The sequence below is a fragment of the Heloderma suspectum genome, chromosome 3 (genome assembly GCF_057233095.1).
Source record: "Heloderma suspectum isolate Gila_16-S chromosome 3, 16-S_ref, whole genome shotgun sequence".
In the NCBI taxonomy this organism is placed as follows: Eukaryota; Metazoa; Chordata; class Lepidosauria; order Squamata; family Helodermatidae; genus Heloderma; species Heloderma suspectum.
In genome coordinates this window covers 17,633,583-17,648,838 of record NC_139460.1, presented here as the reverse complement: position 1 = coordinate 17,648,838, position 15,256 = coordinate 17,633,583, and the positions used below count along the sequence as shown (strand labels likewise).

Below are 15,256 nucleotides of genomic sequence, written 5' to 3'. Positions count from 1 at the left end.
GAAGACAAATCTATCATGCAGGTGGAAAAGAGGATGAATTTCCCAAGCCATGTTCTTTCATGAGCCAGATTCAGGATGAACTGAAAGGGGTGTCCATAGACTTATACGCAAGATTCACGGCTCTAGTTTGTGTCTAAGTCTATGGGCACATCCTGCCGATCGCCATTTTTTTTTTTTTAAATGGCGATCGGTGCAGAGGAGAATGGGACAGGTCCAGGAGCAAGCAGCCAGAGCCATTCCGCACAGAATCCTCCTGGAATGGAGGTAAGTGGGGCCGATCCGCCGTGGATTCCTGAGGCCAGATTCCAAAGAATCTAGCCTCAATTGAATCCGCAACGGATTTCTCTATAATCCCTAGCTGCGAAGCAGGGACTGCGTCATGTGTCGCAAAGATCTTCCCTTCAGAGCAGCACCGGGGCAAATGGCTCATGTAGATGGGGCCCTGGGTTCAGACAACACGCTAACACATGGTTCAACAAACAACCCACACTCAGCCACTGAGTGTGGGTTAGCGTGTTGTGTGAACAGCCCCTTTGACTGTAGTCCATGTCCATCACATCTGGTGGGCGCCAAGTTGCCAAGGCTGCCTGTACTCTTCTTCCTGATATTCCATTCTTCTTAACAAGCAGATGTTGGGGAAGGGTGAGTGGGTGTGAGTGTGTATATTATGGAATGCAGATATTGGGAGAAATAATATTAAAAAATGCATTATATTAGGAAAACTGCAAAAAAAAATGTGTGCATTAGGCAAATATACATATAAAATGCATGTATTTGAAAAATGTGTACAAAAAGCCTTATGGATTTTCATGAAAACTTAAAAAAAATAATTCTCGGAGTTGATGTACTTGTAAGTTGAACTTACTATGGATTTACCTCAGCCCACTCTGTAGATCCTATTAAGCCAAACTCCTCCGCATCCCAGCTGGCAAACATGACTGTTCTTCTAGGTCGCCATCCTACAGTTGAGATATTTAGAGTCTCGTCATTATTACAGAATGACCCAGGAAAGTACTTGTGGAGCTAGCAATGAAAATAACGTTGAGTCTGGCCTTCTGTTGAATGTGATCAGGATTAGAATTTAATGGGTGGAATCTGTAACAAAATGATGTGGTGGGTATTCCTCAACTCAGTGTCCTGTTGAGGGTTCCTGCCTGCCAGTCATGTCTTCCTCTAGGAGAGTTTAAGATGTAAGGAACCCAAGTAGAGCATTCCACCCATCACTCCAATCGGGTTTCCCAGTTTTATTTTCCAACTGAGAGTCAACACTCCATGGCTACTGAACAACCTCAATCCAGAGTGGGATTTCAGGGTGTGTATGTGTGAGGTCCCCTTTAGGACTTTTCCCCACGAAATCGAAATATTTTTTGGTAGGTCCAGCTCGATTCTCAGTGGTCCCATTTTTAGCTACAATCCTGTCAGCATCCACACCACCTGAGTTAACTTTTAGTGGGAGAGATTTGCATTTTGTATCATTCCCATTCATTTTGTAATAACCAATAATATTTATTTATTTATTTATTCATTTATTTCATTTATTTCATTTCTATACCGCCCAATAGCCGAAGCTCTCTGGGCAGTTCACAAAAATTAAAACCAAACAACACACAATAAAACAATTTAAAATATATAGAACATTAAAACCACATAAATAAAGATACCACATTCTTCTTGTGAAAATACCCTTCGTCGGATTGACTCAGTATTTTGCAGTTCTAATTATTTAATCATTTAAAAACAAGCCATTGTCTCTGAAAGCCTCTTATTCATCATTCTGAATGAACAATGCAACGTCAAAATGTTAAGTGAAACCACCATTCTTTTCTTTTTGTGGTTCCTAATGATTTTGGAAGATATCCTGTAACTGGGCTGCTTGAGACTGCCTGGGAATCAGGCTTCCTGCATTGAGCAGGGGTTGGACTCAATGGTCTTGTAGGGCCCTTCCAACCCTATGATTCTATGAGAACTTGAGCTATCCCAGTGTGTGCAGGATGGCAGCCCTTATGGGAAATAATAAAAAAAAGAATATTTGAAACCCTTACGATTGGAATGCTTCATCTTATTTATGTATTTATTTGGATTTTGCAAAGGTTACTCAAGTAATTTCTTTCAATGTGCATTAAACAGGTAAAATGCCCATTCACAGCCTCAAAAAATTATAAAAATTCTGTACCAAATACACATTCCCCAAATGACTAAGCTGTACATATGCATAAATAGCAGATGGCGACGACAACAACGATGATATAGAAAAACAAATCATGAAAAATGAAATAAATTATTTTACAGTGTATGTCTATTCAGAAATAAGTCCTAATGAGTTCAATGGGACTTCCTCCCGTGTACGCATGTTCAGGATTTCAGCCTTAATTTGCATCTCTTATGAAGATTGCAGAATGCAGATTTCATTGGCACAGAAGTTTGTTGTTGTTTGGGGGGGGGGGGGTTAGCATAGTGAACGCCAGGGGCTACTGATGTACCTACAGGCAAGTCTATGGCCTCATTTAGACCTAATGGTAAACCACAGCTTAGTAATACAGAATGAATGACCCTGGGTGATCCGTGGGTGACCTTCACATGCTCCCCCTCCCCCTGCTTTGCCTAGCACACTCAAGAGGAGGCTTGGAAGCATTTGCTTCCATTTTCAAAAAAACTATGGTTTGACATTATGTCCAAAATGGGAACTGTGGTTAGCTTTAACTATGTTTTTTTCTGAACCAGCCAGGGTCAGTCCTAAACCATGGTTTGAAGTTGGCTTGTTTGAACAAACCATGGTTAAAACTAACCTCAGTTCCTGGTTTGGGCATAATGCCCAACTGTGGTTAATTGAAATGGGAGCAAATGTGTCTGATCTCACAGTTGCACCACAGGAAGACAGGGGAGAGGGATTACATGGGCCCAAGGATCACCCAGGGTCATTCTGCAGTGCCACGCTATGCTTTAGCATATGTCCACATGGGGCCTATTTGTCTGTAACTACAGACAAAACTACAGATTTGTCTGTAGTTACATCAGTGTACAGACCCATATGCCTGAGGCAGGCAACCTGGTGCCCTCCAGATTTTTTTGTACTACCATTCCCATAAGCCTCAACCAGCATGGCCAATGGTCAATGTTGTGTGCCATGGAAACTATGCAACTCTTGGGCTTTTTATGGCATTTGACTAGCTTTTATGACATCTAGGGTGAAATCCGACCAACATAGGTCCTACTTATAGTAGACCTACTGAAGTGGGTGGCACGTAAGTTAGTTATGAATAACTTAAGTCCCATTCATTTCTGTGTGTCTACTCTAAGAAAGACTTAAGTTGGATTTTACCTCTAGTCCTTTTAATTGGTTGATTGCTTTCATTAGTCACTGGCTCATAATGGGGGTTTGTTTGTTTTTATATCTGCTGCTTTTGTTGTTTTTACTGTTGTATTATTTTATTCCTTAATTTCATTGTCAGCTACCTTGAAGCATTAGAGAGATGGCAGGATACAAATCCCCAGACAGTCAAACAAGCAAACACGTCTTTATGTTCTGCATTCTTTGGGCCTCACCTTGTTGTTTCAGCTTCCCAAAGCTCCTGACAATCTCATGAACGACTGCAGCTCCGCTCTGAGGATCAATCCCACCAAACACCCAAGAGTCACGGTGGCCGCCTAGGATAACATACCTGTCTGGGGCAATGGAGAAGGGGATTTATTTCCAACTGGGGGCAATAAATGAGGATGGTGATGATAGTTAAGAGCCCATGCAAGGATGATTTGGGGTTAGGGACAGAGAAAAAGAAGGCCGCACTCCTCTTCAACAAACTGAAATGTGTTCAGAGGAGGGCAACAAAGATGGTGAGGGGGTTGTTGACCAAGTTCCTACCTTGGAAGAACATAGGAATCTACCTTATACCAAGTGAGACCATTGGTGCATCTAGTTCAGTGCATTACGCTGACTAGCACTGACTTTCCATGTTTTCAGATGGGAACTCTTGCAAGCCCCCTCTGGAGATGCCAGGGATGGAACCTGGGGCCTTTTCATAGAATCATAGAATAGTAGGGTTGGAAGGAGTCTACAAGTCCAACCCCCTGCTCAATGCAGGAATCCAAGTCAGAGCATCCCTGACAGATGGCTGTCCAGTTTCATCTTGAATGCCTCCAGTGTGGAAGAGCCCACCACCTCCCTAGGGAATTGGTTCCATTGTCCTATTGCTCTAACAGTTGAGAAGTTTTTCCTGTTGTTAGCCGGAATCTGGATTCCTGTCACTTGAGTGGAGCCCATGATTCCGTGTCCTGCTCCTGCATTCTGGGACGATGGAGAAGAGATCCTGGCCTTCCTCTCTGTGACAGCCCTTCAAGTACTTGAAGAGCGCTATCATATCTCCCCTCAGTCTTCTCTTCTCAAGGCTAAACATGCCCATTTCTTTCAGTCTCTCTCCATAGGGCTTTGTTAGCAAGCAAAGGCATGTGCCCTACCCCTGGCTTGATCCCACAGAGAAACTGAGTGAGAGAACAGCTTTACCTGGCTCAGTCGCACCTCGGATAGTACCGATCACATTGTAAATTCTTGTCACCTTCTTGAAGCTGTGGATGTGCATTTTGACTTTGCTAATGCAATTACATATTAAAAAAATCAGATAGTAAGCACTGTCAGGTTAAGAAAGAAAGTTTTCCCCCTTTAGAAGTTAAGTGGCTTAAGGCTGGAAAAGATAAGGAGTAAAATGCTGTGCTTTTCTACTCATATGTAAACGATGAACTATCCTAATGTAGTTGTTGTCTTCATCCTTTTCAGAACCAGGACTTGCATTTCACCCCAATATGATGACTGGGGATGATGGGGGTTGCAGTCTAACACATCTACAAGACACCAGGTTGGGGAAGGCTGGGCTATAACTACTGAAACCTGCTGAGTCCTGGTTCTATAGTTCCATTTTCCTGTTGTTCAGGAATGCTCATTTCTGGAAGAGGCAGATCGGCAGAGCTCCCTTATCTGACCTACGCTGACTTGCCTCCTTCCAGACACGAGTGTTTCCTTTTGTTTCAGGTTGCCCTGGAAATGCTAAATCACCTCGCTATACAGAATTGGCAGGGTGCTACGAGAATCAGTGGGGACCTAAGCCCCTGATTAATTCTGCCACCCCAGCACATGCGGAGCTCTGGAATTTGTGATACTACAACCAAGCTCAGATTGCCTTTCATGCCCCCCCACTCTTGGTCCCCATGCCCAACAATTCTTTTTCAGCAACCTAATTTAGGGGGAAAGGGGGCTTTTTAGTTGTTACTATTGTTAAGAATGTAAGAACATCAGAAGAGCCCTGGTGGATCAGACCAAGTGTCCATCTAGTCCAGCATTCTGTACAAACAGGGGCCAACCAGCTGTTGACCAGGAACCCACCAGCAGGACACAAGTGCAACAACTCCCTCCTACGCATGTTCCCCAGCAACTGGTGTACATAGGCACACTGCCTCTGGTACTGGAGGTAGCATGAGGACTAGTAGCCATTGACAGCCTTTTCCTCCAGGAATTTGGCTAACCCCTTTTTAAAGCCATCCAAATTGGTGGCCATCACTACATCCTGTGGTTTACATCCATAGTTTAACTCTGTGCTGTGTGAAGAAGTTCTTCCTTTTATCTGTCCTGAATCTCCTACCAATCAGCTTTACAGGATGACCCCACTGGGTTCTAGTATTATGAGAGAGGGAGAAAAATGACTCCCTATCCACATTCTCCACACCATACATAGTTTTGTACACCTCTGTCATGTCTCCCCTTACACTCCATTTTTCCATGCTATACAACTCCTCATAGGGGAGATGCTCTAGCCCCTTGATCATTTTAGTTGCCCTTTTCCAGCTCTACAATTAGGGAGGTACGAAAGTGACTTACCTTTCCGTGGATTCTGTTCAAGAGGGGGGTGGGAGGCGTTCCATCCCTCCCCCCGGAATCATCGATGGGGGGGAGGCAATCCGGTCTTCCCCCCCGGAATCCTCGACGGCTGGCTGTGCTCCGTGGCGGCTCCGCGGAGCAGCTGGCCAGGCCCAGGCCAGGGCCGTCCGCAGCCAGATTTCCGGCCGCGGAGGGCTCTGGGTAACAACCCCCCCCCGCAAAAAAACGCATACGCAAAAGGCGGTGGCTACGGCCACTGCCATTTGCGTTCCTTATTTTTCGCCGTCTTAGTCTACGTCAAGATTTATGTAGACAATGATGAAGAAAAGAAAGGGGAACGCAAATAGCGTAGCGGGAGCTATTTGCGTTCCCCTTTCTTTTCTTCATCTTAGTCTACGTAAATATTGACGTAGACTAAGATGGCAAAAAAAAAAGGAACGCAAATGGGGGCAGCCGTAGCCACCGCCATTTGTGTACGTGGTTTTTTTTTTTTAAACCCAGATGTGATAGTAGCCTATCACGTCTATGTGGGGGGAAGACACAGACTGCAAATGGTGGTGGTGGCAGCCGTTCAGAAGACCAGCCGCCGCCGCTGGAGCCGCCGCCGTCCGGAATATCTGCCCCAGGTAAGTCTCGTCCCGGGGGGATCCGTGGGGGGAGGGTGGCAGGCCGTTCCACAATGGATTTCGGGGGGCCGAATGCACTGGCATTTGGCCTCACCGAGATCCGTCGTGAAATTCTCTGACATCCCTATCTACAATATCCTTTTTTAGGTGTGGTGACCAGAACTGGACATAGTATTCCAAGCATGGTCACACCATAGACTTGTGTATAGGCAGTATGATATTGTCAGTTTTATTCTCAGTTCCTTTTCTAATTATGCATCACATGGAGTTTGCCTTTTCTACAGCAGCTGCGCACTAAGTTGACATTTTCATTGAGCTGTCCACCACAACCCTAAGATCTCTTTGTTGGGTGGCCACTGCTTGCTCAGATCCCATCAGGTTATACTTGAACTTGGGATTTTTTGCCCCAACATGTATCAGTTTACACTTCTTACACTGAACTGCATTTGCTATTTAGATGCCCATTCTCCCAGTTTGGAGAGATCCTTTTGGAGCCCCTCACAATCCCTTACACAACTGTGAGTCAGACACCCTTGCAAACCTTGCAAACCTTGCAAAGACCTACCAATAGATCATCTACCTTCTGCCCACCCCTGGTCTAAAACACAAGATGGTATTTCTCCCCTACCTTTTTGAAGAACTTCCTATAAAGCCTGGCCCAATGTTGTAAGACACAGAGAGGTTTCCCTTCCAGCTGTCATCCGGTGGGGGAGGCCCTCCCATCTCCCTGTTGGAAAAAGAAGCATTACAGGCTTCTTAATTTAAGAAATGTTTTTACTTCAAAAAGCACACACGAAAGAAACTTTGTTCCTCTTCAATCAGTAGGACAGATCGTGTTCTTGCTTACATGGGTTCCAAAAATGGAAGTAACTCTGGGAATACAGGTTTCCTCCAAATGCTTTTGGGGAACCCAACATTCGGTACTTCAACTTTGAGAATTCAAAACTATAACATCAGAAAGCCAACAAAAGGCACATGAATCAGAAAGCAAAGTGTAGTCCCAGTGTAATTCAGCTTTCAAACTCTATCGTTGATCAGCTCACCTTTCAGTTTGGAATAGGGATGGCGGAGAATTCCGCCACGGACTCCCCTGGAGTCCGTGGTGGAACGGAGCACTCCCCTCCACCACCCCGTGAAATTCTCCCCGGATGGACCCTACCTGCCGCCGGCCAGTCCGGTCCGTCCGTTGCCCTGGTCTGCGGCCACAAATGGCATCTGGCGTACTGGACACCACTTGTGTCCCTGCTTTAGCTGTGATAGGCTATGTAAATCTTTACGTACATTTTTAGCCGTGATAGGCTATGTCCGCTACGCCATTTGCATCCCTGCTTTAGCCGTGATAGGCTACGTAAATCTTTACATAACCTATCATGGCAAAGAGCAGGGACGCAAATGGCATCCACTACGCCATTTGTGTCACTACTCTTTTCGTGATAGGCTATGCAAATATTTACGTAGCCTATCACAGCTAAAGCAGGGACGCAAATGGCGTCTGCTGCGCCGGACGCCATTTGCAGCCGCAGACCAGCAATGGACAGAAGTCCGGCTGCAGACGGGCCCGGCCGGCAGCTCTGCGGACTTGCTGCGAAGTGGAGATGGACAGGGAGGACTCCGGAGTAGGCATGGCGGAGAATTCCGCCACGGATCTTGGTGAGGCTGAATGCCAGCGCATTCAGCCCCCCGAAATCTGTGGTGGAACGAAGGCCCCTCCCCCCCCCCCGCGAAATGAGCCCAGAACGGAGCCTACCTTTGTCGGCCATTCCGGTGCTCCTCGAATGGCGGCCGCGTCTGCAGCCGCCATTCACATCTTTCGAATGGCTGTGATAGGCCGTAGCTGCCGCCATTTGCGTTACTTTTTTTTTGCCATGATAGGCAACGTAAATATTTACGTAGCCTATCACGGCTAAAGCGGGAACGCAAATGGCGTAGGGGATGCCATTTGCGTCCCTGCTTTAGCTGTGATAGGCTATGTAAATATTTACGTAGCCTATCACGGGCCGGCGTAGGGATGCAAATGGCGTCCCCTGCACAGGACGCCATTTGCGTCCACAGCAGCCCAACAGCGGCTGGAGGTACCACTGTGGGTTGGCCCAGCCGGCAGCTCTGCGGCCTGGCTGTGGAGCAGAGCCAGCCGGGCAGGATTCCAGGGCTGAGGAACGGATCGCCTCCCCTCCTGGCAAGGATTCTGGGGGGAGGAACGGATCACCTCCCCCCACCTGCGGAACCCAGCGGAGCCAGGTAAGCGGGTTTTGTACACCCCTATTCTGGAGGGAGGGACAGATTGCCTCCCCCCCGCCACGCACACCCCAGACCGGAACGGTAAGTGGATTTCGTACAGCCCTAGTTTGGAAGCTGGCTCCCCAGTTGGGTGCCACAATGTGACTCTGCCCTGTTCACATGTAACGCAAAGCCATGATGGTTAGGGAATTTCCAGTACCCATGTTGGCTTAGTGTCATGTGTGGAGAGAAAACCACTTTTCCCATGGTTAGTAAGCCACCTGACTACCCCCGCCCCCTGCAAAAAGGTTAAGGGGCTCTGGGTGGCTTACCATGTCAACTGGTGGGCTCCCTGATGGTTCCGGGGGACTTCCAGGCTATTACCATAGAGTCCGCTGGCTAGAGTGTTTTCCAGTGCCAATGATGCTGTAGCCGCCACGGACTTTCTCTATGGCTGCGTGGCCATTTTGGCCACGAGCGCAGCCGTTGGCAGCCCGTTTGAGGCACAGAGGATGATAGGATGCTTGGTAACCATGCCGGGAAGATCGCCAGGTAATTACAGAGGGGAGAGTTCCACAGTCTTCTGGCAGGCCTGTGCATTGTGGTTTCGCTAATCCCCCGCCCTCCATAGTTACTCTCACCACCCTTCCCCTGTGTATGTCTGAACAGGCCCACTGCCTGGATATTTCCTTACAATGCCCTAGCCAGTGGAGGATAGGGATGAGGGAATCTGTCAAGCTCGATCTCGTAGGGGTTCTCATATTTCCATCCTCAAGCTTGTTCCACCGTAGTTCTGCATGGGCACAGACATTTGTACATATTTTTGTGCACATTGTTTTGTGCACATTTAGAAAATTAGAAATGTATGCATTTTTGCTCATTCTCCAAATGTAGGCATCATATAGAATGCATACACACACACACACACACTACATCTCTGATCTAAAGGAATGTTTTCCTCCCACATGGAGCTTCCTAGACCTTTAGGGCATCTTTGGAGGGCTTCCTCTGGGTGCTCCCAACCCAGAGAAGGGCCCATGAAGATGACCTAAATGAAGTTAGGCAGGTGGCTGCTAGAGAGAGAAGGCCTGGTCAGTGGTGGCACCCTTCTCATGAAATGCTGTCTCCGAGGAGGCGTACCTAGCTCCCACCCTGTTACCTTTTCAGCACCAGGCAAACGTGTTCCTCTTCTCCCAGCCATTTTAGATGCTGGTGTTGCTAATTGTACACTCAATTGTGTATGTGTGTGTGCTTTTTGTATCATGTAATCTGTCCAGAGACCTTTTGTTACTGGGTGGACTAAAAATATAATATATATAATATAATATAATATAATATAATATAATATAATATAATATAATATAATATGCAGTGTAAGAAATAAATGTGCTTAGGATTGCAGACTAAGAAAAATGTCTGTGTTTAGTTGTATCTCCAAAAAGAGGGAAGGGGGACCAGAAGAAGTTAAGCAATGAGTCACACACTTGAAGAATCCCAGACTGTTCACACTGATAATAAAACTTATGCTCCACTTAAAGGGAGAGAAAGATCCTTGAAAATAGAACATGATCTTTGACCTCTTTGTTCTCAGCGTAGAGGACTGGCTCCCATCCTCTTACACTTTTCTGGCTCAAATCAAAGGTTCCTGTGAGGCGTTTGTATGAGAAGGAAAAGGGGGAAAGGCTGAAAAACATGTACAAGCACAGAGTGTTCTTTTAATCATTGTTTTCTGCAGTGATCTCTCTTATAAGTAGTTGTTTTAAGAAAAGGGTGCTTTAAGTGTATTGGAGACAGAGTCCCTATGGGACCCACAGTTATTTTTTTCCCCTGGATAAGATTTTACACATCCCATTCACCAACAATTCATATTCATATATATCGGGTCACAGTTTAATGCAGCTTTCCCCAACCTGTTGTCTTCCATAAGTTTTGGATTCTAATTCCCATCATCCCTGGCCATTGGCCATGCTGACTGGGGTTAATGAGAGTTGGAGTGCAAGACATCTGGAAGGCACCAAGTTGGGGAAGAATGGTTTAATGCAACAGTTCGCAAACTTCTCATAGAAAAGGCACAGGTGGTCCCTTCCACTCCCCAAGTAAAATTGGAAGCCGATTATATACCGTGATACACCAAAAGTGTTAGACACTATGCCGGAGAGAGGAGACTTTGACATATGGGAGCACAGAAGAAGTGCAGAATATATTAATGGATGCAGAATTCAAACTCAGGAGAACCTGATCTTCTTCCTTAAAAAAAAAAAAAAAGTTTCTGGTCCTTATGGCTTTGAAGTTATGCTCCAAAATGTATGGGCAATGCCAGCAGAAATCTTAGAAGCCACAGGAGTTGGCTCAGAATCTTTTCCCAGTGGTTGTGGATGGGGTTTTGGTGCCCTTGCACAGTTGCTTGCTCCTCTGCATAGGCAGAATAAGGGAGGCAAAGCAATACAAGATGCCAAAGAAATTACGCATAATAAAAGATCATGCAGATTAGTCCATTTGCGTCTACACAGCTTGTAGAATTTGCTTTTTGTAGCACAGAATCTGGATTGCCTGAGTGCCAATGATGTTGTAGATGATCATTGGAGTGTGGAGAAGGAGAACACAGCCTTGGTTATATTGAACTACCCTTTTCTGGCATTGCTTCCTCCACTTGGTGGTAAATTCGACCAAACCAGAAGCCTGCAGGCACATTGTTGGCTGCTTAGTTCAAAACAATCCATGAAGTTCAGACCCACCATAACCCATAGCTTCTTGGTCCCTGATTGTCCCCTTAGGATTAGCAGTCACAATGCTGTAATGAATGAAAACAGAAGACTGAACTGGTGGAATTCCTATCTCAGGGCCAAGATGCCAGATTTCCCAATCCTCTGCCCCTTGATCTTGGCTTACTCCCTTCCTCTCACTGATGTAGAATCCCAGTCTGTTCCTTTAGCCTCCTTGTTTCTTGACTGATCTGGCCTTCTCTCCCCCTCCCCCTTCTCTCCTGACTTGAATTGTTGTGAGGTTTTGTAAGAGCCCCCTTCTTATAAGCCCCTTCTTGAGTAAATTCCATCTCCTCTGCCTTTTCTCTCAAGCCTTGTTCTCTTTCCACCCTTCCTTCAGATTCCTTTCCTCAGTCTAACATCTACTCTGCATCCTTCCTTCAGCCTTCTTGTCTCTTGGCTCCCTTCCTCTGCGCATCCCTATCTGCTGGAACTTCATCTCAAACCTCAAACTCTCCCTGTGTGAGGTCTTAATCCCAGCCAAACTGACAATGTCCCCACCCTTCACAGAAGCTGGACTGCAAACTGTTCAGCAGCTGAACCTTCCAGTCCATCACATGTGCTCAGCCAAGCAGAGGATACACTACCACAAGCATAATACAATATAGATAGTTATGGGGTTATTTTAAGACTCTAGACTTAATGGTTTTACCACTTCCGCCCTTATTTAGACAGCAATGTGTATTACTTCACTTAATTCAAAGTAGGGTAAGCCAGGCCTGCTGTGTTTGGAGACCCTGCTGCTCATTCCGCCAAGTGGGGCCTTGGACCTCTGCCCCCAAATCCTTCTCTGCCACTGAATATAGATGGCAGTAAGAGGCTTGCCAATGATTCAGACAGAGGAGGCAAGTGATTTATTTCCCTGCTGTAAGCTGTGGTTAACTGCTGCAGGTCAATCTGGGCACTATTTGTCAAGACGAACAGCTCCATTTTACCATGTGATTGCCGAATTTAGTAAAGCTGTGCAAAATGTACCGCCACATGGACTTACTTCAGTAGACTCTCAGCATCATGGTAACCAATGGGATGGACAGGAATTTTTAAGTGGGCTGCTGCTTGGGCTTCCTCGTAGCGGTAGGTGTATTCTGGAGCCGAGAAAAAGCAACCATTATGTTGGGAATATTGAAAGCTACCAGAAGGGGGCAGTGTTGCAGTTAGTCAGTTCATAGGAATTTTGAGCACAGCTAGCCTTAGGATCTCTATAGCCTATAATGTGGTTTCCTGTGATTTCTTCCTTTTGCTCCTCCCCTCCCTTCCTCTGCTCTCTCTCTGACCTCCTCCATTGCTGGGAGGGCACGTGTTTGCTCTCTTGCTCCTGCCTGTGTAATGGAACACAAAATAGACTGAACAAACTTTTTTTTTAACTGTACACTGTACCTGCATTGTATATGTAAGAATATCTGTGAGTAAAGCTATTCTTCCACTGAAGAAGGGTGTGGTCTCTCCTTTTATTGTGCTAAGAGAGCCTGTGTGCACATAGGACTATTAAACACTCATTCTGTTTTGTCTTTTTGTTTTTTTCCCTGCTAATTGCCTTTCTAACAGGAGGCATCATTACACAATAATCCCATCATGTTATTGCCAATAATCATCATAATAATTCTCATTTTTAAAGTGCCTCAGGTTCAAAGTCCTGCACAATAGTTAAGTGAAAAGCCGCAAACATTGCCCACAGGCTTATAATGTAAAATAAAAAAGGACTCCTTATTTCTTTCCTTGTTTATTTATTTATAAAACTTTATATATTGCTTAATATACTAAAATCCTTAAGCAGTTCATGTGAAAAATACAAGATAACAAGATAAAAATGATAAATAACCAACAACTTTACAACAACATAGCAATAAAACAGGGTAGTAACAGAATCTCTCACAGGTCAGGGAATGCCTGCATGAACACGTGTGTTTTCAAGTGGTGTTTAAAACTTGCCACTGTTTCTGCCTTTCAAACCAGCCATGGGAAAGTGTTCCAAAGGGTGGATGCCACTACTGAGAAGGCCCATTTATGCTCTGCTAACTGGCAACATTCCACTGGCCACAGAATAACCATTAAGACCTCCTCAGAAGATCTCTGGTAGGGATGTACGAAAGTCACTTTCATTTTCGACGGGATGATTCATGGTGGGGGGGAGGCCAAAATCCTAACCCAGCTGGCTCCGCTCCACAGCAGCTCTGTAGAGCCGCCGGCCAGGCGCATTTGCAGGCGCCGTGTGGAGCCTGCGGATGCAAATGGCGGCAGCTACAGCGGCCGCCATTTGCGTTCCTGTTTTTTGGCCGTGATAGGCTACATAAATATTTACGTAGCCTTTCACGGCAAAAAAAAACCCCAGGGGCGTAAATGGCGTAGCAGCCGCCATTTGCGTCCCTGTTTTTTTTGCAGTGGTAGGCTACGTAAATATTTATGTAGCCTATCACGGCAAAAAAAGGGAATGCAAATGGCGGCGGCTACGGCAGCCGCCATTTGCGTTCCCTTTTTTTGCCGTGATAGGCTACATAAATATTTACGTAGCCTATCACGGCCTCTGCAGGGATGCAAATGGCGTCCCTGTGTTAGCTGTGATAGGCTACGTAAGTAATTACATAGCCTATCACGGCAAAAATAGGGAAGCGAATGGCACCAGGTAAGTGTCCCGTTTCATGCGCCTTTCGCGGGGTGGGGGGGAGGGGGGCTTCGTTCCGCCACAGATTTCGGGGGGCCGAATGCAATGGCATTCGGCCTCACCGAGATCCATGGCGGAATTCTCTGACATCCCTACTCTCTCGGGTCGACTGGACAGGGATAACCTGGCTTCGGTTGTCTATGCTCCGGTACCCTCCAAGTTAGATTACTGCAACGCACTCTACATGGGGCTGCCTTTGAAGACGGTTCGGAAGCTGCAGCTCGTGCAAAATGCAGCAGCCAGATTGTTAACAGGGACCAGAAGGTCCGAATATATAAGACCGACTCTGGCCTGCTTGAACTGGCTACCAATATGCTTCTGAGCTCAATTCAAGGTGCTGGTTTTATCCTATAAAGCCCTACACAGCTTGGGACTGCAATACCTGATGGCATGCCTCTCCCAAAATGAACCTACCCATACACTACATTCAGCATCTAAGGTCCTTCTCTGAATGCCTCCTCCAAAGGAAGCTCGGAAGGCGGCAATGAGGGAGAGGGCTTTCTCATTGGTGGCCCCCCATCTGTGGAACAAGCTCCCCAATGAGGTCTGCATGGTGCCAACATTATTATCTTTTAGGCGCCAAGTTAAGACCTCTCTCTTTTCCCAGGCATTTGGCAGTATATGATGAGTTTTAATCAGCCCTGGATGTGCCTTTAGTTATGACTCATAGTTCAATGTTGTTTTTAGTTATATGTTGTTTGTGTATATTGTCTGTGTGCTTTTATGTGCTTTTTTGTAAATGGCTTTTAAACTTTTTATATTGTATTTAATGATTTAATTTCTGTAAACCCCCCCAGGGAGCCTCGGCTATGGGGTGGTATAGAAATGCAATAAATAAACAAACAAACAAACGGGGATGCAAGCAGCTAGGTACCCTGGTCCCTTTTGTCAACATCATGTGTTTCCTGTAGTACTACGTCACATGGCATATTCCCAGGCTCAGATTTGGTGCTGAAAATAAATTTCTCGCCTAAGCCCTTTTGAGCCCTGTCGCAAATTTAGCCTTATTTTAAATGCTAATATCGATACAATTTCAGGCAGACACAATTCAATGTCCTGGTGCTTATTTTCAAAAACCTGTACAGTTTGGGATCAGGCTGCCTCCCTCCACACCAGGCTGCCTGCAGTG

At 46.0% G+C, this 15,256-nt stretch overlaps 1 protein-coding gene across 2 annotated transcripts in view; it reads right to left on the bottom strand.

Moving 5' to 3' along the window:
- The window catches only part of LOC146349387 (glutamate carboxypeptidase 2-like), a 59,202-nt gene that overhangs the window by 23,985 nt on the left and 19,961 nt on the right, over nt 1-15,256 (bottom strand). For both annotated transcript variants that reach the window (XM_084841608.1, XM_084841609.1), the window contains 5 exons: nt 12,460-12,553; nt 7,118-7,216; nt 4,499-4,584; nt 3,544-3,663; nt 877-959 (listed from right to left, as the gene is read on the bottom strand). In XM_084841608.1, coding sequence (XP_084697734.1) covers nt 877-959; nt 3,544-3,663; nt 4,499-4,584; nt 7,118-7,216; nt 12,460-12,553 — 482 coding nt within the window. The remainder of the gene's footprint in view (nt 1-876; nt 960-3,543; nt 3,664-4,498; nt 4,585-7,117; nt 7,217-12,459; nt 12,554-15,256) is intronic.